The sequence below is a fragment of the Heteronotia binoei genome, chromosome 13, assembly GCF_032191835.1.
Source record: "Heteronotia binoei isolate CCM8104 ecotype False Entrance Well chromosome 13, APGP_CSIRO_Hbin_v1, whole genome shotgun sequence".
Taxonomy (NCBI): Eukaryota; Metazoa; Chordata; class Lepidosauria; order Squamata; family Gekkonidae; genus Heteronotia; species Heteronotia binoei.
Genome location: NC_083235.1, coordinates 13,314,716 through 13,338,500, shown reverse-complemented (window position 1 = coordinate 13,338,500; position 23,785 = coordinate 13,314,716). Strand labels below are relative to the sequence as shown.

The 23,785-nt window shown below is 47.4% G+C and overlaps 1 protein-coding gene across 1 annotated transcript in view; it reads left to right on the top strand.

The window, feature by feature from the left end:
• The first annotated feature begins 7,198 nt into the window (after positions 1 to 7,198).
• ITIH6 (inter-alpha-trypsin inhibitor heavy chain family member 6) overlaps positions 7,199 to 23,785 on the top strand; it is a 38,920-nt gene continuing 22,333 nt past the window's right edge. The window contains exons 1-3 of the mRNA XM_060253183.1: positions 7,199 to 7,332; positions 17,590 to 17,625; positions 18,884 to 19,038. Of these exons, the coding sequence (XP_060109166.1) occupies positions 7,240 to 7,332; positions 17,590 to 17,625; positions 18,884 to 19,038 (284 nt within the window). The 5' untranslated portion in view covers positions 7,199 to 7,239. The remainder of the gene's footprint in view (positions 7,333 to 17,589; positions 17,626 to 18,883; positions 19,039 to 23,785) is intronic.

The window sequence follows — 23,785 nt, the reverse complement described above, 5'->3', positions numbered from 1 at the left end:
ACAGAGTATTGGACTGGATGGGCCATTGGCTTGATCCAAGATGGCTTCTCTTACGTTCTTATGTCTGGGGCAGTGATGTTCTGTATTTTTGGTGGCTGGGGCGGGGGCACAGTGGGAGGGCTTCTAGTATCCTTGCCCTACTGATGGACCTCCTGATGGCACCTGTTTTTTTTGGCCACTGTGTGACACATAGTGTTGGACTAGATGGGCCATTGGCCTGATCCATCATGGCTTCTCTTATGTTCTCCCCGCTTCATTCCTTGTGCTAAATATGTGTTTTAATTCAAGGTGGAGAGGAGGGGATCTTATTTATTTGATTTGATTTATAGCCTGCCCTTCCCGTAGAACAGGCTCAGGGTAGATTACATCTTACAAACCACCCTTCAAATCTGGAAAAACCATAAGACCATTTCAATAACTTCGGTCTGTCATTAAAACAAGAATTTTGGGGGATTAAGAAATTGTTATTTTCAGCATGAGTGATGATCACTTGCATACCAATTTTTTTTTTTTAATGCTGGTATAAATATAAATAGCCCAGACTCAACTGTAACATTGTCCTTGTCTCTGACTAATTTGGTTTGCAAGCCTCTCTCTCTTTCTACTTTCCCAAGTTTATATCAGGCTGGTCTTTCTTGTGGCTTTTTGCTTTATTTAGAAATGTTACTAAATAATAGAAATGTTTCTAAAGGAAGGGTGGGGCGGGGGATGCCACTTTGTTACCTTCTACCCTTTGGGAAAGAGAACAACTGCAGTGAATATCAGGATGCCTTTATTTTTTAATTATTATTTTTTTTCTACTCCAGCCCTGAAGCTCACCTCTGCCAAAGAAACTAGCAATGATGGCGTTGAAGGAGATCGTTTTGGAAGTCTCCACCTCGGGTAGACCTCATGATAAAAACAGCGCGGTAAAAACAATGTGGGTTTTTTTTTCCAGTCACATTTTTGTTCCCTGATTTCACTTTACCATGTAGTTGATCCCAGAAATGGAAACTTTTCCTGTCTCCATCTTGAGAGTCCTCCTTTTCAGTTTCTGTTCATTTCCCACTGCACACGCAGAGACCTCACTGGAGCGCAAATTACGTAGCATTTGTTTTAAATTGCAGGGGGTTAGTAGAGGGGGGGAAGGCCAATGATATGCTGGGTATTATTAGGAAGGGAATTGAAAACTAATCAGCCAGTATCGTAACGCCCCTGTATAAATCGATGGTGCGGCCTCATTTGGAGTACTGTGTGCAGTTCTGGTCATCACACCACAAAAAAGATATAGCATTGGGAAAAGTTCAGAAAAGGGCAACTAGAATGATTGAAGGGTTGGTACACTTTCCCTACAAATAAAGGTTAAAGCGCTTGGGGCTCTTTAGCTTGGAGATATGATGATTGAGGGGTGACATGATAGAAGTTTACAAGATTATGCATGGGATACAAGAACTTGTGGGCACTCAAGGAAATTGCTGAGCAGTTAGGTTAGAACAGATAAAAGGAAGTACTTCTTCACCCAAAGGGTGATTAACACATGGAATTCACTGCCACAGGAGGTGGTGGTGGCAGCTACAAACATAGATGGCTTTAAGAGAGGATTGGATAAACATATGGAGCAGAGGTCAATCAGTGGCTATTAGCCACAAGGCTTAGATGGAACTCTCTGTCTGGGGCAGTGATGCTCTGTATTCTTGGTGGTTGTGGGCGGGGGGGGGGGGGTAGCAATGGGAGAGCTTCTAATGTCTTGGCCCCACTGATGGACCTCCTGATGGCACCTGATTTTTGGCCCCTGGGTGACACAGAGTGTTGGACTGGATGGACCATTGTCCTGATCCGACATGGCTTCTCTTATGTTCTTATATCTGGGGCAGTGATGCTCGGTATTCTTGGTGCTTGAGGGGGGCAACAGTGGGAGAAGAAGGAAGAAGATGATATTGGATTTATATCCCGCCCTCCACTCCAAAGAGGCTCAGAGCGGCTCACAATCTCCTTTACCTTCCTCCCCCACAACAGAGACCCTGTGAGGTGGGTGGGGCTGGAGAGGGCTCTCACAGCAGCTGCCCTTTCAAGGACAACCTCTGTCAGAGCTATGGCTGACCCAAGGCCATGCTAGCAGCTGAAAGTGGAGGAGTGGGGAATCAAACCCGGTTCTCCCAGATAAGAGTCCGCACACTTAACCACTACACCAAACTGGCTCTCCTTACACCAAACTGGCTTCTAGTCTCCTGGACCCACTGGTGGACCTCCTGATGGCGCCTGGTTTTTTTGGCCACTGTGTGACGCAGTGTTGGACTGGATGGGCCACTGGCCTGATCCAGCAGGGCTTCTCTAATGTTCTTATGAAGCACCAATTCAACTATTTCCCCACACCGCAGGTAGCAAGACTACCCCTCCATCCATTAAGCATGAACTGTGTGTTGCTTTGGAATTAAGATTTGCAAGGCTATCCCACGCAAAGGAAGAAATGCTGCAGGGATATCTTTGGACCAGATCTTCTGCCCTGTAGAGACTTGAAACCTGAGTCTTCTTTGCTTGCTAAAAAACCCAACATATATTACCATGGCAATGTCTTAAAATAATGACGTGGTTTCTCCTCTTTTTTTTATTCGGAACATCTGGCCTGATGCGGAATACTGGTGCACTCGAAAGCTTGCCCACTGTTACGTGTAACTGGGTTGGCCCTAATAAAATCTGTATTCTTTGGACTGTGTTCTTGGCCATCTGGGGAAAGTTCTAATATAATTTCCTCACTGGTTAAACACGATGCTTTTCATCCAAGGCTTGGTTAGTTTTTAATCTGCCAAACAAATTGGGACGGTGGCCTACTGGGCATTTGTCGTATTTAACCATATTGCGTCCTGAAGAAGAAGAAGATGATGATATCGGATTTATATCCCGCCCTATACCCTAAATGTCAGAGTCTCAGAGCTGTCACAATCTCCTTTGCTTCCCACCCCCCACAACAGACACCCTGTGAGCAATGTTCCATCTAAGTTGCAGAGTTCTGTGAGCAAAAATTTTGCTTTGTGAGCTACTGGCCTTAAAGTTGTGAGCTACTGCATAAATTATTGTGCTCTGGGGTCATCCTTCCTGAGCTAAGACAAAACTGTGTGAGCTGGAGGCTAAAAATCTGTGAGCTGGCTCACGCTAACTCCGGTTAGAGGGAACACTGCCTGTGAGGTAGGTGGGGCTGAGAGAGCTCTCAGGAGAAGATGATGATATTGGATTTATATCCCGCCCTATACTCTGAATCTCAGAGTGGCTTACAATCTCCTTTACCTTCCTCCCCTACAACAGACACCCTGGGGCTGAGAGAGCTCTCAGAAGAAGAAAAAGATGATGATATTGGATTTATACCCTGCCCTCCACTCTGAATCTCACGGCTCACAATCTTCTTTCCCTTCCTCCCCCACAACAGACACCCTGTGAGGTAGGTGGGGCTGAGGGAGCTCTTGCAACAGCTGCCCTTTTCAAGGACAACTCCTACAAGAGCTATGGCTGACCCAAGGCCATTCCAGCAGGTGCACATGGAGGAGTGGGGAATCAAGCCTGGTTCTCCCAGATAAGAGCCCATGCACTTAACCACTGCACCAAACTGGCTCTCAGTCATAAGAACATAAGCACAGCTGTGTTGAATCAAACCAAAGGCCTCTCACATCCAGCATTCTGCTTACATAGTGGTTGACCAGCTTAGTGTTCTAGGTCCAGTCAAGGAATACCTGGAGATTTGGGGGGGGGGGGGGCGGAGTCTGGGAAAGGCAGGGTTTGGGGAGAGGAGGGCTCTCAGCAGGGTAGAACGCCATAAAGTCCACCTTCTCAAGAGGCCATTTTCTCCAGGCAAACTGAGCCCTGTTGCCTGGAGATCAGTTGTGTTCTACAGTTTGGTGTGGTGGTTAGGGTTGCCAAGTCCAATTCAAGAAATATCTGGGGACTTTGGGGGTGGGGCCAGGAGACTTTGGGGGTGGGGCCAGGAGACATTGGGGGCGGAGCCAGGAGCAAGGGTGTGATAAGCAAAATTGAACTCCAAGGGAGTTCTGGCCCTCACATTTAAAGGGACAGCACATTATTTCCATAGGAAATAATGAAGGATAGGGGCACCTTCTTTTGGGGCTCATAGAATTGGACCCCCTGGTCCAATACTTTTGAAACTCGGGGGGTATTTTGGGAAGAGGCACTAGATGCTATACTGAAAATTTGGTGCCTCTACCTCAAAAAACAGCCCCCCCAGAGCCCCCGATACTCGCGGATCAATTCCCCATCATTCCCTATGGGAATTGTTCATGGAGGTGCATAATAGCTGTGGGGGTGGGGCTTCCCCCTCCGGCCAGCTGGCTGGGGGAGGGGGGAAGCCTGTAAAACTGGGGGATCCCCCGCTGGGACCTGGGGATTGGGAAGCCTAGTAGTGGTGTTGTGTATGCAGACCAAAGTGAAGACTGTTAGGTGTGTTCCTGCCTGGCTCATTGGAGCCATAAAGACTGAGCTGCTCCAATCACGGGCCCCTTGCTGGTTTGAAGGATCCAATGGCGTGCTGGCGCGGGAACCTTGATGTGTATATAAGTTGGCCCCATTGGCCCAGTTCCCCAGCCTTTTGAGTGCAGCCCTATCCTATGTTGGGATCTATGCTGTACCTAATACAAGAGCTATGATCACGACCACCTCGCCTCCATTGCGTTGAACCCACTATATTATAAGTGGTTAAGATGCTTTCGAGCTGTGCTGGAGAAGACTCTTGAGAGCCCCTTGGTCTGCAAGAAGATCCAGGCAGCCAGTCCTAAGGGAAATCAACCCTGACTGTTCCCTGGAAGGTCAGATGCTGAAGCTGAAGCTCAAATACTTTGGCCACCCAATGAGAAGGGAGCACTTGCTGGAGAAGACCCTGATGCTGGGAAAGACAGTAGGAAAAAGAAGAAGGGGACGGCAAAAGCAGAGATGGCTGGACTGCATTACTGATGTAACGAACACAAATTTGAGCAGACTTTGGAGGATGGTGAAAGACAGGAGGGCCTGGCGTGACTTTGTCCATGGGGTCGCAAAGAGTTGGACTCAACTGAGCGACTGAACAAGTGCGTGAACTCTTATCTGGGAGAACCAAGTTTGATTCCCCACTCCTCCACTTGCAGCTGCTGGAACGGCCTTGGGTCAGCCATAACTCTCATAGGAGTTGTCCTTGAAAGGGCAGCTTCTGTCCGAGCTCTCTCAGCCCCACCTACCTCACAGAATGTCTGTTGTGGTGGTGGTGGTGGGGGGAAGGTAAAGGAGATTGTTACCACTCTGAGGCTCTGAGATTCAGAGTATAGGCCGGGATATAAATCCAATATCTTTTTCATCATCAGCTTCTTCTTCTACATGAGTCCATGCTTATGATTGGTCCAATAATATTGGTTTCTGAAGTGAAAAATCCAAATGGCATTCCGTCCCACCATTAAATATGGAGCATCAGCCCCTTGGACATTCTCCAAGCCACCCACAACGAATAGAAATTGACAAGAAGCATGTGAACCCATGGCTATTCACAGCGCCTGTTAAATTTCGGTGGCACTTGCCCATTGGTTCCTATGGGTCACCCCTGCCATTCCCAATGGCGTCACTCTTGATCGCACCCCAGATCAATCATACAAAGCAGTCTCGTAATAAATCTGCCTTTGATCATGATTGCTCTTGCCGCATCCAATGACAGAGAAATGAAGGTCAGATTAGAATCGTAGAGTTGGAAAGGACCCCCCCCCAGGGTCATCTAGTCCAACCTCCTGCGCAATGCAGGAAATTCACAAACACCTCCCCCTAAATTCACAGGATCTGCATTGCTGTCAGATGGCCATCTAAAACTTCCAAGGAAGGAGAGCCCACCGCCTCCCGAGGAAGCCTGTTCCACTGAGGAACCGCTCTAATGGTCAGGAAGTTCTTCCTAATATTGAGCCGGAAACTCTTTTGATTTAACTTCAACCCATTGGTTCTGGTCCTACCTTCTGGGGCCACAGAAAACAATTCCGCACCATCCTCTACATGACAGCCCTTCAAGTATTTGAAGACAGTGATCCTATCACCTCTCAGCGGCCGCCTCCTGTACATTCCTATGTACAGAGAAATATAAGTTTTCAGAAATTTCTGCCGTGAGATATGGGGATGCCAACTGGCTAAAAATATTTAAAATAAAAATTACACAACTATAAGCCCTGGAAGATATCTGCTTATGTGCATCTATTCGCTATGATACCTAAAATAGAAAAGCCATGGAAGATATCTGATCATGCACACTTATTGGCTACAATAGCTAAATAGAACCTCTGTGTGTGGAAGAAGTATATCTGATTGGTTTTTTGGGGGGGAGGGGGAAACACAACAAAGGAAAGACATTTACTGGAAGCAAAATGCAGTAGTTAGACCTTGGTCAAAACCAGCAGGGCTATTCATGTGCTGTAAGCGCAGAGCTGCCTTGGTTTGTGGGCACATAACGTGAAGTCTACAATTACTGGTAAACGCTGATGCGCCAGAATAAAAGTGAAAGAGTAGCGTGTACGAAATAAAAACCAGAAGAAGAAACCGAGAGGGCCTGGGTTTCCCTTTCTTTCCTCATCTTTTGAACGCTGCAGGTAAATTTGTTTCTTTTATCTCCTGACTTGGGCAGTAGAAAACAGCAACGTTTTATTTATTTGCTGCCAGCAGAGAGGTTTGCTTCTTGCAAAACGGAAGGACTTGGATGAGGAGCAAAAGAAGTCAATTATCTAAAGTTCTTCCACTCTCTCCCATCTTTCCACTCGTGCTCTGAATTAGGGAGCTCGTGTTTCCCCACCCCTCTTTCTACGCCTCAGTTAGCAAGCAGATATTTTTGACTTCTGCCAAAAGAACATTGCAGGTACGAGAAGGGATTGGCACTGGCCATTTCGCCCTGACCTCCTCCCGCCCCCTGGCTATCCGGACCCACCGTCTATTTGCGAAGCATATTTACGGACTGTTTATTTTTTTTTCTCCCAAACCCTCATCAAGTGCCGAAAACAGGACACGGGCTCTTCGGAATATTTTGTTTTCATTTCATCTTATGGAGTAGCGAGTGAAACTGGCCCTTCTCCAGTCTTGGATACATGGACAATCAAGGCTTGTATCAGGATGAATGCTACATTTATAGGTCCTTTAAAAAAAAAAGAAAACTCCTGAAAAAGTAACCGAAGGTTTTAAAACGTACGAATGAAAGAGATGCCAGGGAGGCGTTCTCATCCACGGAGCTTTCCCCAAAGACGAGGCGAAGCTTCCATACCAGACATGGATCAGCTGCTGAGATATTCTGCCTGTCTCCTCTTCTTCCTGGCTCCTCTAAGCACCATGGGGCACCCGATCCATGCGCCTTCCCAGGAGGTAAGTCCCATTGGGGAACCAGACAGACGTTAAGCCTGGAGTTACCCTGTGCTGTTTGCTTCTCTTTGGAAGCATTTGTGTCAAGGCTGCGTAGAACTTGAATCCTCGGACTTCTGCATTCTCCTTGAAGCTGTCTTGTGCTGAATCAGACCCCTGGTCTATCAAGGTCAGTATTGTCAACTCAGACTGGCAACTGCTCTCCAGGGTCTCGGGTCAAGGTCTTTCTCATCGCCTTCTGCCTGGTCCTTTTTAACTGGCGATGCGGGGACTGAACCTGGGACCTTCTGCATGCCAAGCAGATGCTCTGCCACTGAGTCAGGTCAAGGTCTTTCTTATCACCTCCTTCCTGGTCCTTGTAACTGGAGATGCCAGGGATTGAACCTGGGACCTTCTGCCTGCCAAGCAGAGGCTCTGCCACTGAGCCAGGGTCTCAGGTCAAGGTCTTCCTTATCACCTTCTGCCTGGTCCTTTGAACTGGAGATGCCAGGGATTGAACCTGGGACCTTCTACATGCAAAGCAGAGGCTCTGCCACTGAGCCAGGGTCTCAGGTCAAGGTCTTCCTTATCACCTCCTGCCTGGTCCTTTTTAATTGGAGATGCTGGGGATTGAACCTGGGACCTTCTACATACCAAGCAGAGACTCTACCACTGAACCAGGGTCTCAGGTAAAGGTCTTTCTCATCACCTCCTGCCTGGTCCTTCTAACTGGAGATGTTTGGGTTTGAACCTGGTACCTTCTGCATTCCAAGCAGATGCTCTACCACTGAGCCAGGGTCATGGGTCTTTCCCATCACCTTCTGCCTGGTCCTTTTTTAACTGGGGATGCTGGGGATTGGACCTGGGACCTTCTGCATACCAAGCCAAGGCTCTTCCACTGAGCCACAGCCTCTACCTTAACTTCAGGCACTGAAAAAGAGATAAGAACAAGGGACTGGTGTGAGGAGAAAGCGAACAGTTCTTTTCCAAAAACTAGTTGCCAGGAATTAAAAAGGCGAAGCAGAAATACAAAACATGTGAGAATCTCTGCTTGTAGAAACCACAAGGTTTTGAGCTACACTGAATGCTTCATCAGGCAGAAGAGCCAGGCAAACACTAGCACCCTCTATGGACTAACAGCCTATGAGTAACAGCAGCTTTTTCATTCGGCCAGGTTTCTCAAAAGTTTGCATACTTATTTACCAACAGAGGCTGATAGTCTTGACTCTATTTTGAATTTCTTAACGCTAATGGGAGGTGCAGGGGCAGGGAAAGTCAATGCACCAATTCTATACCAAGAAGCGATGACTTGGTATCAGAACTAGCCTCCCTCCCTCCCTCAAATTATGCCCAATCCCTGCGATTGCAGGTCTGTGGGTGATGCACAATATAATAGAACATTAAAATTACAGAATAGAAATAAAATAATACTAAAATAGAAATCCAAAATCATAGCAATCTTACGTCAAGTGGTGCGAATTACAGCTTTCTTTTAGGGTTGCCAATTCCCAGATGGGGGCAGGGAGGCCTTCCCCCCACTTCAGGGTCGTCAGAAATTCTATGTGCCCCAAAAGAAGGTGCCCCTATCCTTCATTATTTCCAATGGAGGGAAGGCATTTAAAAGGTGCACAGTTCCTTTATATGTGATGGCCACTCCTCCCTTTGGAGTTCGATTATGCTTGTCACAACCTTTCTCCTGGCTCCACCCCCAAAGTCTCTTGACTCCACCCCCAAAGTCCCCAGATATTTCTTGAAATGGACTTGGCAACCCTACTTTATTCGCATTCTGGACTGTGATCAACTCATGCGGGGCGGGGGGGGAGGGAGGTGGGAGAGACAAGTAATCTAATAGGATGCGGGGTAGGAAAGCCTGGCGGAACATCTCTGCCTTGCAGGGCCTGTGAAATTGCTTAAGAGCCTGATGGTGTTTAGCAGAGAGTTCCACCAGGTTAGGATCAGGACTGTGAAAGCCCTGGCAGGCCCTGTTCGAGGACAGCCAGACATTTTTGGGGCTAGGGATCACCAGTAGGTTGTGGTCTGAGTAGGGTTGCCAAGTCCTCCCCAGCCTCCAGCGGAAGAATTGTTTTGTGCGTGATGACATCACCCACTAGTAACGTCACGCACCGGCTGTTCTAGGCGTTTCCAGGAAAACTCTACGGTTTTCCTGGACGATCTAGCATTTTGGGACGGAAAACTCTATGGTACCTATTGTACTATAGAGTTTTTCACTCACAAAATGCTAGAGCGTCTGGGAAAACCATAGAGTTTTCCCGGAAACGCTTACAGTGGGCAGCGTGCGACGTTGCTGGCGCGGTGATGCCACTCCGGGGAGGTCCCCCCTGTCAGCTCAGTGTGGGCCGGCGGGTTGGGAACTTCCCAGGCGGGAGAACCCCTGCCCGGACCAGGGGCTTGGCAGCCCTATGTCTGAGAGGTGCAGTGCCCTCTCAGCGACATACTGGAGGAGATGGCCCCGCAAATACATTTGCCCACCCGAAGGCATTTTTGGTATTCAGATTACATCAACTAGGACTCTGAGCTGGTGTCTGTCCCTCTGGCCCATGATGTGCTGCTTGGAGCATCTCTGTACTTCTGCGGCACTGGCTCTTCATTGTCGCCAGCGGACACGAGAGTCCCATTCTCTGCACAGTTCCAGTCACTCACCACTGTGATATTTTGGTTCAAGTCCAGTCGCCAGCAGCTGCAGCTCTGTCCCATCCAAACTTGGACCGTCCAGCCATGATAGCAGGTGCAATCCATGAATGGCAAGATCTGAGACCAGGCATTTTTTAGAAAACTGCTCCGTGTCCTAGAGTGACTTCTACTGTACGACACAACGCGTATTAAAAAAGAAATAACAAAGAAAGCATGAGAAGAAAGATGAAAAAAGTGTCGTAACCAATGCTCCCTCTAAGCTGTGGAGTCTTGTGAGCAAAAATGCTTTGTGAGCTACTGGCATTTAAAGTTGGAAGCTCCTCCACAAATTAGTTTGATCGGGGGCCATTTTTCCTGAGCTGAGACAAAAATGTGTGAGCTGATGGCTAAAAAATTGTGAGCTAGCTCACACTCACTCAGCTTAGAGGGAACACTGGTCATAAACTATTGTAACATCCCCTATATTTTGCTCCCCCCTTTTCCCTTTTTTTACTGGTCAAATTCGTGGGATTCCATGATTAATTCTGATCTATGATTATTCCAGCTGTAGGAAAATGCTTGAAAATGGGATTCACTATTTTTGGGGTAAAGAGATCCTTGTTTGCCTTGGAGTGCTTGGCATGGTGCCCTATAGAAGTCAAAATATGGGAAATATTGAAAAACATTTATGTTCTAAATATGTCCAAGGAAGAGCTTTGTAGCATATTTGAATTAAAAAAAAAAACAGAGGGTGAGAACCAGTGTGGTATGATGGTTGTCTGGGAGACCCAGGCTTGAATTCCCACTTGTGCTATGGAAGGGTACTGAGGAGGGCTTTTTTTGTAGCAGGAACTCCTTTGCATATTAGGCCATACACCCCTGATGCAGCCAATCCTCCAACAGCTTACAGTAGGCCCTGTACGAAGAGCCCTGTAAGCTCTTGGAGGAATGGTTACATAAGAGAGGTGTGGCCTAATATGCAAAGGAGTTCCTGTTACAAAAAAAGCCCTGGCGAGTGACCTTGGGCCAGTTGCATTCTCTCACCCTAATTTTACCTCACAAGATTGTTGTGAGGATAAAATGGAGGAGAGGAGAATAGTTTAAGTTGCTTTGAGTCCCCTCTGGGGTGATAGAAATGAAGTAAATAATGTCCACGTAGATAAGGGAGCAGGGGGGAAGTGGCACCATCAAATCAGATTTCAACTGCTGTTTGAATTATTTTAGGAGTTCCTTTTTTTCTTCTAATGAGATTCTAGCGCTTTAAATATGGATCGGTTCTGTCTCCTCATAACATTCCAGGTGATTTGGGGTTGGTTTGTTGTTGTTTTTAAGTTCCCAGGCTAGAGCAAGAAGAACTGAACCAGGTAGGGTTGCCAATCCCCAGGTGGGGGCAGAGGATCCCCATTTGGAGGCCCTCCCCCCGCTTCAGGGTCATCAGAAAGCGGGGGGTGGGGGAGTAATGTTTGCTGGACACTCCATTATTCCATGTGGAGACGGATTCCCATAGGGTATAATGAAGAATTGATCCACGGGTATCTGAGGCTCTGGAGGGACTGTTTTTTGAGATAGAAGCACCAAATTTGCAGCATAGCATCTGGCACCTCTCCCCAAAAGACCCTCCAAGCTTCAAAACGATTGGGCCAGGAGGTCCAATTCTATGAGCCCTCAAAGAAGGTGCCCATTTCCTTCATTATTTCTAGTGGAGAGAAGGCATTGAAAAGGTGTGTGGTCCCTTTAAATGTGATGGCCAGAACTCCCTTAGGAGTTTATTTATGCTTGTCACACCCTTGCTCCTGGCTCCACCCCAAAGTCTCTTGGCTCCACCCCCAGAGTCCCCAGATATTTATTAAATTGGACTTGGCAACCCTAGAACCAGGAGGGGATTTTTAAAAACCAAACTGAAACTGAGATCCTTGTGTCTGTGGTGATAGGGATAATGACATAGAACGGCTCGAGAGGTTCCACGTTAGAGTTACTACAAGATTTCCACTTTCTGGTTCAGAACAGAGTCCATAGCCACTGTGCCTATGAGCCCCGTGGCGCAGAGTGGTAAAGTTGCAGTACTGCAGTCGGTGCCCTCTGCTCACGACCTGAGTTCGATTCCAGCGGAAGCTGGTCCAGGTAGCCGGCTCCAGGTGGACTCAGCCTTCCATCCTGCCGAGGTTGGTAAAATAAGTCCCCAGCTTGCTGGGGGTGGGAAGTGTAGATGACTGGGGAAGGCAATGGCAAACCACCCCGTAAAAAGACTGCCGTGAAAACGTTGTGAAAGCAACATCACCCCAGAGTCAGAAACGACTGGTGCTTCCACATGGGACTACCTTTTACCTTTACCAGCCTATGATTTTTTGGTTTTTGCTTGCTTAACATTTTAGGAGGTAGAGTCAGTAGAAGGGCTGAGGGTTGTCAGATTTCCCCTGGTCACCGGTGGGGGAAGGGGGAAAGGTTGACAGATCCAGGTTGGGAAATGCCTGGAGATTTGGGGATGGAGGCTGGGGAGGACAGGCACCCCAGTGGGGTACCATGCCCCAGAGTCCACCCTCCAAAACACCCATTTTCTCCAGGGGAACTGTAGTCAGGAGGTGAGCTGTAATTCCAGGGGATCCCCAGGTCCCAGCTGGAGGCTGGCATCCATACTGGTGACGTGATGCTACAATGAGGGTTGCCAATCCCCAGGAGGGGGCAAGGGATTCCCCAGTTTGGAGGGCCCCCCTGCTTCAGGGTCATCAGAAAATGTCGGAGGGGGGAGGGAAATGTCTGCTGGGCACTCTGTTATTTCCTATGGAGACCAATTCCCATAGGGTATAATGGAGAATTGATCTGTGGGTATCCGGGGCTCTGGGGGAGTTGGTTTTTTTGAGGTAGAGGCAACAAATTTGCAGCATAGCATCCTGTGCCTACCCTCAAAAGAACCATCAAGTTTCAAAAGGATTGGACCGGGGGGTCCAATTCTATGAGCCCCCAAAGAAGGTGCCCCTATCCTTCATTATTTCCAGTGGAGGGAAGGCATTTAAAAGGTGTGTGGTCCCTTTAAATGTGATGGCCGGAACTCCCTTTGGAGTTCAATTGTGCTTGTCACACCCTTGTTCCTGGCTCCACCCCCAATGTCTCCTGGCTCCACCCCCAAAGTCCCCAGATATTTCTTGAATTGGACATAAATACCCTAGCAGGACCAGTGGGATTTTGTTTAATGGAGGAACATTCTGGAAACAGAGAGGGTGAGGCTGCAGATATCCCAGTTCAGCATCTTCTCCCCAAAACTCTTCAGGCTGTGCCTCCACCCAGTGAAAATGGCTGTTTGTCATAAACTGGCCCTGAGCTTCAAAGGTGAAGGGCATCAGGGTGTTTGGAAAGATGTGGCTGAGCGAGCAACTGAAAGCAAAGTTGACAGAGCTGGAAATGTGTGGTGGGGATGGCAGGGGCTGAAAGGAAGCAGGTGAGATCACTGGCTTCTCTGAGGTAAAAAAAGCCTGCCTGACCTTCTTCAGAAGCTTAGGAAAACAACTTTTACGGCCTCTTTTGAAGGCTCCTGGCAGAAGTTGGGCGAAGGATATACAGAAAGGCAGGATGAAGGAAACGGTCAATTAGCTGATGAGTCAAAGCCCAGACATGTGGGCCACATCCCTGACACAGAACTGAACTGCAAAGTTTTGTAGGGTAAAGGGAGGCAGGGGAGAGGGGACCTAGTCCCTTGTGCCTTTAATTCCTGCATAAATGAGGGGATTTCATAAGGTTGCCAAGTCCAATTCAAGAATATCTGGGGACTTTGGAGGTGGAGCCAGGAGAATTTGGGGGTGGGGCCAGGAGATATTGGGGGTGGAGCCAGGAGGAAGGTGACAAACATAATTGAACTCCAAAGGGAGCTCTGGCCATCCCATTTAAAGGGACTACACATCTTTTAAATGCCTTCCCTCCACTGGAAGTAATGAAGAATAGGGTCAACTTCTTTGGGGGCTCATAGAATTGGACTCCCTGGTCCAATCCCTTTGAAACTTGAAGGGTGTTTTGAGGAGAGGCATCAGATGCTATGCTGAAATTTTGGCACCTCTACCTCAAACAACAGCTCCCCCAGAGCCCCAGATCAATTCTCCATTATTCCCTATGGGAATCGGTCTCCATAGGGAATAATGAGTGCCCAGCAGACATTCCCCCCAACCTGGCTTTCTGATGACCCTGAAGCGGGGGGATAGCCTCCAAACTGGGGAATCCTCTGCCCCCATCTGGGGATTGGCAACCCTAGGATTTCAGCAGGCATCTGATTAGATTGCTTGGCCATTGGGTTGCCAGCTCCAGGTTGGGAAACACCTAGGGATTCTGGGGGTGGAGCCTGAGAAGGACAGGTTTTGAGGAGGGGAGGGACTTCAATGGGGTGCAACACCAATAAAGTCCACCCTCCAAAGCAGACATTTTTTCCAAGGGAACCAATCTCTGTAGTCTGGACCGGAGATGAGCTGTAATTCCAGGGCACCCCTGGAAGCTGGCATCCCTAGAAGCAGAGGGAGACCTCAGCAGGGTCCAATGCCACGGAGTTCACCCTCCGAAGCAGCTATTTTCTCCAGGGGATCTGATCTCTGCCAGCTGGAGGTCAGTTGTAAAAATAGGAGATTTCCAGGCCCCACCTGGAGGCTGGCATCCCTAGGAGAGCTCTGTAAGGACACTGTGCTGTGAATCCACCCTCCAAAATTGCTATTTTCTCCGGGGCAACTGATGTCTTTAGTCTGGACATCAGTTGTAATTAGGGTCGCCAAATCCAATTCAAGAAATATCTGGGGACTTTGGGGGTGGAGCCAGGAGACATTGGGGGTGGAGCCAGGATCAAGGGTGTGACAAGCAGGACTGAACTCCAAAGGGAGTTCTGGCCATCACATTTCAAGGGAATGCACACCTTTTAAATTCCTTCCCTCCTTGGAAATAATGAAGGATAGGGGCACTTTCTCTGGGGGCTCATAGAATTAGACCCCCTGGTCCAATCTGTTTGAAACTTGGAGGGTATTCTGCGGAGAGGCACTGAATGCTATGCTGCAAATTTGGTGCCTCTATCTCAAACAACAAGTCCCCCAGATATCCACAGATCAATTCTCCATTATACCCTATAGGAATCGGTCTTCACAGGGAATAATATAATACTGGAAATGGCTGAGATGGACTATGTTTCCCAGTTGATGGCTGGGAAATTTAAGGAAGAAGCAAGACAACACTGGATGAAGTTATATGTTTGGTTAGACATTCAAGACTCTTAAGATTCTTTGGTGTGAATGTCTATCTCCTATCCCCTGTAATGTGTATTATAATATCATTTATATTGGAAATGTAAACTTAAATAGATATCTTAAATAGATATCTTAATAGATAGACTTACAATCACTAAAACATACTGTCTAGATGTTAATGATTTAACGTAAAGAGATAACAATATATGATTATATTTGTACCTTAAGAAAGTACTTTACATGCAGATTAGATTATTACAGTATTGATATTTGTAATTCTGTTTTCTATTCCCCTTTTATCCGTTCCCCCCAACTTTCTGGAAAACTAATAAAAAATTTTTCACACAAAGGGAATAATGGAGTGCCCAGCAGACATTTCCCTCCCCTCCTCCCACTTTCTGATGACTCTTTCTGATTACAACCCTAGTTGTGATCCCAAGAGAACTCAGTCCTTAGAATTGCCAACTTTGGGTTGGGAAATACCTGAAGATTTTGGGGATGGAGTCTGAGGAAGGTGGGATTTGGGAAGGGGAGAGACTATGATGAGATCTGGTACCATAGAGCCCAACCTCCAAAGCATCTGTTTTCCTCAAGTGAGATTACCTCTCTCATCCGGAGACCAGATGTAATCCCAGAACTCCAGCCACCAACTGGAGGTTAAACCAACCAACTGGGATCACAGTTCATATTACAGGCTGTAGCGGAACTGGCCCAATTCGGCCTTCGGACCTGTCAACTCCCTTTTGGGTTGCTAACTCCTGGAGGGAGCTAATCTTCTTCCTCCCACTTGGGCGCACTGCCACCACCTGCTCAATTTAGGGGTTCCTGACTGAGAGGAACAGGACTCCCAATCCCCCTTCCTGCCAGTTCTGAGGCCTAGGCTCAAGGTCCTCTGCCAACCCAGTACCTGGTTAACCCAGAGACCAAAGTCCTTCTTTGGCAGACCCCTGGAGGATTGGCACCCTTGCAAACAGCATGCCTTCCCCTGTTCCTCTTACAGTAGCATAGTCTAAGGCAGTTGGGGAACCTATGGGAACCTTTTAAACAGCAAAACATTTATTTAAAACAGGGGTGGCCAACAGTAGCTCTCCAGATGTTTTTTGCCTACAACTCCCATCAGCCCCAGCCATTGGCCATGCTGGCTGGGGCTGATGGGAGTTGTAGGCAAAAAACATCTGGAGAACTACTGTTGGCCACCCCTGATTTAAAACATACAACTATTTAATGGCATTTTTAAAAAAGTGAACAGAAGCAACAAATCACAGTAGGAAGAAAAAACGCTCCTTCTCTCCCTATACTATTTGCCCTCGCTAGATGACCTGCAGGGCAGGCATCTCACTTGGATTGTTGCAAGCCAGACTCAATTCAAATTCCAACTCCAACTAAAGGCTTCCCGCCAAAAATCTCTAATGTGAATTGCAGTTAGGCTTCCCAAACCCTTTAAAAACATTACAACAGCACCAGAAACATCCATTCACAACCATAGGCCTTATTGTTTTCCCAGAGTCTCTCAGAGCTGAGCAGATTGTTTTCCAGACCAGCTGCCACACTTAAAAAAAGAAAAGCATTTCCTTTGGTCCACAACAAAGTGGAAGAAAAAAAATGTATTTCCCAGACACAATTTAGTTGACCTAGAACAGGGGTGGCCCAACTTGCTTAACGTAAAAGCCACATAGAATAAATATCAGATGTTTGAGAGCAGCAAGGAAGGAGCATTACAACCTGTTACAGGGGTGGCCAAACTTGCTTAATGTAAGAGCCACATGGACTACACATCAGATGTTTGAAAGCTGCAAGACAGGAATGTCAGATGTTGGAAGGAAGGAAGGAAGGAAGGAAGGAAGGAAGGAAGGAAGGAAGGAAGGAAGGAAGGAAGGAAGGAAGGAAGGAAGGAAGGAAGGAAGGAAGGAAAATAGATGGGGGAGGGATGGGAGGGAGAGGTGGAAATAAAGCAACTAACTTGAAATGTGTTCTCCAAGCTGCCGGCTGCCTTGGCTTGGAGAAGTGATTTAAAGAGAGAAATGCCTTCTCCAAGCTAGCCAACAGTTCAGAAGGTGTGGTTTGGGGGGGAGACCTCCACTGGATGTATAATGTCCCGAAGTCCATCTTCCAAAACAGCCATTTTCTCCAGGGACACTAATCCCTGTCAACTAGAGAGCAATTGTGATCCCGAGGTGATCTCCAGCCTCCGCCTAGAGGCTGGCAACCCTAGCCTTATTTGTGAAAATTGGTGGTTTCTCAGGAAGGCCTTGATGGTCTCATTGACAACCCATTTTAAATGCAATTGAGTCTGATCTGTGTTGGGTTCTTGTAGGTCAGGGGTGCGAACCATGCCTGCTCTCCTGCTAGCTGGAATGTCTTCAGTTTCTTGCTGTTAAACTTACTTAACCTTGGCCCTTTTTTAATTCTGAAGAAAAATAACTTCTTTTGATTTCTTCCACAGAGATTTAAGCGACAAGCGAAAGCCCCAAAGACAGAGGTAGGCAAGTGTTTAAATTACAAATGGATTTATTATCTATTATTCTACACCAGCATGGTTGCCTTAGGGTCTGTAACCTTCAGGTAGGCCCTGGCATTCCCTGAGAATTACAGTTGGCCCTGTAAGAACATAAGAAGAGCCCTGCTGGTTCAGACCTGTGAGGGGCCCTCAAGTCCAGCATCCTGTCTCAAACAGTGCCAACCAGTTCCCCTGAAGGGCCAACAACAGGGCAGAGAGGCTGAGGTCTACATAGGAACATCAGAAGAACCCTGCTGGATCAATCCAGTGGTCCATCTAGTCCAGCATCCTCATCTCACACAGCGGCTAACCAGTTCCCCTGAAGGGCCAACAACAGGGCAGAGAGGCTGAGGCCTTCATAAGAATATCAAAAGAGCCCTTCTGGATCAGACCAGTAATCTATCTAGTCCAGCCTCCTGTCTCACACAATGGCCATCAAGTTCCCCTTAAGGGCCAACAACAAGGCAGAGAGGCTGAGGCCTTCATAAGAATATCAGAAGAGCCCTTCTGGATTAGACCAGTGGTCTATCTAGTCCAGCATCCTGTCCTCGCGTGCATGCTAGTGCGCGTGCAGCCCAATGACATCACCCAGAAGAAACGTCATCAAAATGGTGGCACACACTCTATGGTTTTCCCAGACACTCTAGCCATTTGGGAGGGGAAACTCTATGGTACAATAGGTACCACAGTTCTCCTGGAGAAAACATCGGGTTCAGAAGGTGGGCTTCCTTCGTTGCTGAGCTTCCTCTCTCTGGCACTAGCCCCAAATCTCCAGGGATTTCCCAAGCCAGGGGTGGCAACCCCGTTTCAGATGTTGGCCCTGGGGGATTATTGCTTGACCCTTTGACCCCTGGCCGATGCCTTGTCTCCCATGCATTTTAAAATCAACATGAAGTTCTTGAGAAAGGTTATCTGGAGACGTGGGTTGGGTTGGCCACAATATGCAAGTGATAATCAAGTACATATTTTCAAATATTATTAGGGTTCCCAAGTCCCCCGCAGTCTCGGGCGGGGGACTTTGTGCGCGTGGCGCGATGACTTCACTTGGAAGTGATGTCTTCATGCTGGCGACATTGCTCGCCAGCCGCTCTAGGTGTTTCTGTGGAAACTCTATGGTTTTCCTGGACACTCTAGCAATTTGGGAGGAAGAACTCTATGGTACAATATGTATTCTATGGTACAGCCTTTGTTATGGGTGTCCATATCCTGCTTTGAATGCCTTTGTGGTTTCTCTCTTCAGCTCACTATCTCAAGGTTCTTGGTGCGCTCAGCCATCGTGTCCCGTTACGCTTCCACCCGGGTGTGGATGTCCATGAACAACCCTCACACCGAGGCCAAGGAAGCCATCTTTGATCTGGACCTGCCAAGTTCAGCCTTCATCTCTAACTTCACCATGTGAGTCTGGGCGACGGAAAGAGAGGCAGCGGCCTCCTCCCTGAATTGGGAAAGTTCCCGTATACAGTCCTGGTCTGAATTTTTTTTTTTAATAAAATCTTTCTTTCTTACTGCCCCCCCCCAAAAAAATCACTTGCTTTTGGGCTTCATTGATCAGCCCCCCTGTGAGAATTTTGCTGAACCCTAAGATTTGACAAACTCTCTAATCCCACCCCACACACAACATGGGGAAATAACCAAAACATTTAAAGCAGACAGATGGAAATCTTCCTCATGCCACTGTGGCTACCTAGGAGAAAGTCATTTAAAAAGTCTGATGGGAGGAAGGTTTTATGATGACAATTATAATTCAAGAAACATTTTTAAGGCAGATGCTGAGCTGATAGAATTTAGTCCACCTTCTGGTGATGTCAGGGGTGTGCGGCAGATGCAAATAAGTTGTGCTAATGAGCTCCGGCACTTCTTTTTCTCCCATCTGAGTACTAAGCAGGGCCAGTCCTGCTGGGCTTCCAAGAGCTGGCCAGATCAGGTAAGTGACAAACAGAGGCTGTTTGCCATTGCCTGCCTCTGCACAGCAACCCTGGACTTCTTTGGAGGTCTCCCATTCAAGTACTAACCAGGGGCCACCCTGCTCAGCTTCCGAGATCTGACCAGATTGGGCTAGCCTGGGCAAGAGATGTTCAGAGGTGGTTTGCCATTGCCTGCCTCTGCATAGCAACCTCGGACTTCCTTGGTGGTCTCCAGCCAAGTACTAACCAGGGCTGAACCTGCTTAGCTTCTGGGATCTGAGGAGATCAGGCTAGCCTGGGCCACCCAGGTCAAAGAATCTCTCTCTCTGTCTGCCAGCTGAGGACATACTTCGTACGACGACTCCAATCCTCAAAAACACACACCACGGAATAGCTGTTAGTCTTGACGTTTTCACAACTCTACTTTGTTTTTGTTTTATTCCTCTTACGCCTGAAGATCAAGCCGCTGTTCAAAGCAACGGGAGCAGCCGCCAATCTCCAAATTGGCAGCTTTCTTGGCCCCAGATCCCAGGACTGCAAGAGTTGGCCCGAGATGGCATGGGAGCTGTTTGCAGAGTTTTGAGAAGCGGGGAAGCCCAAATGGCGCCTGGAGGAGACGGGCCTGCCTTTGCCAGCCCCCCCCCTCCCCCAACTCTCATTGGCAACGTTTTCTTCCCTCCCCACATCGCCCTCTCTGATCCAGCACAGGGCCGAGCCTTCTCACTGAACTGGCCCCCAGTTTCCCTTCAGTCTTGAGGAGCCGCGAGGAGGAAGTTTTCCTGAGTGGGCAGGATCCGTGGCGACAAGGCCAGGGATTGTTTCTGTGGCCAAAGAAAACTTGGCTTCCGAGGCTGTTGGCTTGGGCTCCTCGAGGCTCACCTGCTCCAAGGGCCTAGAAGACAGGCTGGGCTTGTTAACTCTGCTGGGGGAAGTTTGTTTTCCTTCGTTGCCCTGGTGTACAAAGCCAATTGTTAATCCTGAGAGGATGGAGGGTCTTCTCTGAGGGGGTGTCTGAGGGAAAGGCACTGCTTAATCCTGACTAGGTGATTTCATTGTCACTTAATGTCATTCATCTTGATGATTTTGCTGACCCCTTAATCTAGGGTTGCCAATCCCCAGGTGGGGGCAGGGTAAAGGTACAAAAACCTCCGCGAAAACCAGCTTCAACAGTAAAGAAATGTAAGTGTAATTTACAAAATACTTATAACACAACTAAACATATCAAAAGCGAAGTAAATCACACTTTAAAGGGACAGAACACTGACCACACCCGTATCCATAGTACTTAAGTCTTCTAAGCATGAAATTTCTTGAACTGAAGATCCGGGCTGTGATGAAAAAAGGTCAATATTCAAACGGAGTGCAACGCTCCGATCTTTTTGGTGAAGGGATGAGCAGAATGATGTCATGCAGCAAGGCATCAGAACGCGACAGAGTTGCGCTGTTCTCTCTTCTGTTTCACATAGTGCTTCGATGAGCTGCATAAACAATTACAAGCTTTAAGCATCATTCATAAAAATACATGAATACTTCCAGTAATTATAAAACTACTTACAAACCTTCAGGAGTACATTACTAAAATTCTTTCCTAGGAGAGCGACGCTTCAATATTCTTAGAGATGTAATTGACACTGATTACAAGAAATCACAGGGTTATATGTAAAACATTACAGTGTTCTTTAAAGTTACAGACATCCAACCAAATGGTACGAAAAATCTTTAATGCATGACAGTTTAAAGAAAACACGAAAGGTCCCACCTTGCTGCATGACATCATTCTGCTCATCTGTTCACCACTCTGTTTGAATATCGACCTTTTTTCACCACAGCCCGGATCTTCAGTTGAAGCTGGTTTTCACGGAGGTTTTTGTACCTTTACGTATCCACATATCCACGTTTCTCTGTTGTGTTGCTAAATCCCCAGGTGGGGGCAGGGGATCCCCTGGTTTAAAGGGTCTCCTGCCACTTCAGGGTCGTCAGAAAGAGGGGGGAGGGAAGGAAATGTCTGCTGGGCACTCCATTATTCCCTATGGGGACCGATTCCCATAGGGTATAATGGAGAATTGAATCGGTCCCCATAGGGTATAATGGAGAATTGATCTGTGCGTATCTGGGGCTCTGGGGGGGGGGGGCTGTTTTTTGAGGTAGAGGCACCAGATTTGCTGCATAGCATCCAGTGCCTCTCCTCTAAACACCCACCAAGTTTCAAAAGGATTGGACCAGGGGGTCCAATTCTGTGAGATCCAAAAGAAGATGCCCCTATCCTATAATATATATTATTTGTAATGATCTTTAAAAATGGCTGTATGATAGCACATGGAAAATAAACATTAGGAAAGGAAAGGAAAGGAAAGGAAAGGAAAGGAAAGGAAAGGAAAGGAAAGGAAAGGAAAGGAAAGGAAAGGAAAGGAAAGGAAAGGAAAGGAAAGGAAAGGAAAGGAAAGGAAAGGAAAGGAAAGGAAAGGAAATTTGGCTCACTCAGTTACAGCCAATACTTCCTCTAAGCTGTGGAGTCTTATAAGCAAAAATTTCTACTTTGTGAGCTACTGGCATTGAAGTTGTGAGCTCCTGAATAAATTAGTTTGCTTCTTCCTGAGCTAAGACAAAATATGTGAGCCAGAAGCTAAAAAACTGAGCTAGCTCACACTAACTCAGCGTAGAGGTAACACTGGTTACAGCCCATATTTGTAGCCATGTTTCCATATGCCAACCTTTTTTTTTTTAAAGGAAACGTGTGGATTATGAATTTTTGTTTTAAATGGACAAATTATTTTCAAGCCTCAATAACATAATTCAGCTGCTGTCGTGAGGGCCATTCAGAGAGCCCAGCAGGTGGTGTGTTATGAATATAGGTCGGATGGGTCTCTTCCACAAGGGTTATTTGCCCCATGCTCGATGCTGTTGGGAAGTGGGCCCCCCCACCCTCCCCCACAGTATTGTGGTATATTTCTGCCCCCCCCCCAGGCTTTCCTTTGCCTTTTCTCTGATCTTTCCCAATCCAGCCTTGTTGTGAAGTTTTGAAAGGTCTCTCAGGAGAGCCTAGATGACTGTTGCATGTGTGGGAAAGTTCCAATTTTCCTGGTCTCACACACAGCAGCTATTTTCCCTGACCCTGCGCCAGCTATGCCTCCCACGGGGGGAGGGCTTTTTAAAACAAATTGGCAATTGCATGTTATTATAACAACCCTATTTACCAGCTTCTCTGAATCCCCAGGTTTCATTTAAAAAAAAAATTAAGCCAGTCTCTCTCCCCTATTGCTGCAGATAGGCCTTTCTACTTCTATCTCCACAATGAAAGCGGATAGAGACTTACTTAAAACAACAACAACAACAATCCTGAAAGCTGGAGATTCAGTAAACCTGATGGATTGTTTTAACAATATTCAATTGTTGATTTGCAGATATGCCTTTCCACTTCTAGCCCCACAATGAAAGGGGATAGAGACCTACTTTAAAAAAAAAAAACCCAACAACCCTGAAAGCTGGGGTTTCAATAAACCTGATAGATTGTTTTAACAATATTCAATTGTTGGTTTAAAAAACACACACACACTAAAAAAGCCCAGTGGCATGGGGGGGCATAACCCAGGGGGACTAGGCCAGGGGAAATGCTATGTAACAGCTACTGCAGTAGCAGTTAGGAAATGTACAAGACCCTTCCATGACCATGTCCTGGCTCAGCAAGAAGAAGAAGAGAAGACTGCAGATTTATACCCCACCCTTCTCTCTGAATCAGAATCTCAGAGCGGCTTACAATCTCCATTATCTCCTTCCCCCACAACAGACACCCAGTGAGGTGGGAGGGGCTGAGAGGGCTCTCCCAGAAGCTGCCCTTTCAAGGACAACTCCTACGAGAGCTATGGCTGACCCAAAGCCATTCCAGCAGCTGCAAGTGGAGGAGTGCGGAATCAAACCCCGTTCTCCCAGATAAGAGTCCGCGTACTTAACCACCACACCAAACTGGCTCTCATGGACAGCTGGAATATAACCTGTCCTACTGCATCCAGGCCTTAAGCCTACTAGTTGCTCAGCAGAACCTGGAACGGCTTCCTGAAATTCAACAGGGAATCTCAAGCAGTCAAGCAGGCTGCTGGGAGTTTCCCAGGTTTTGCAGGACCTAGGAGAGCTCCCAGGGAACAGATGTGTAGGTCGAATGAAGTTAAAAAAACTCAGCTGAGCTTTGATGTCCTATCAAAACCCTGCTCCTCCAACAAGGAAAGGAAAGGTCCCCCATGCAA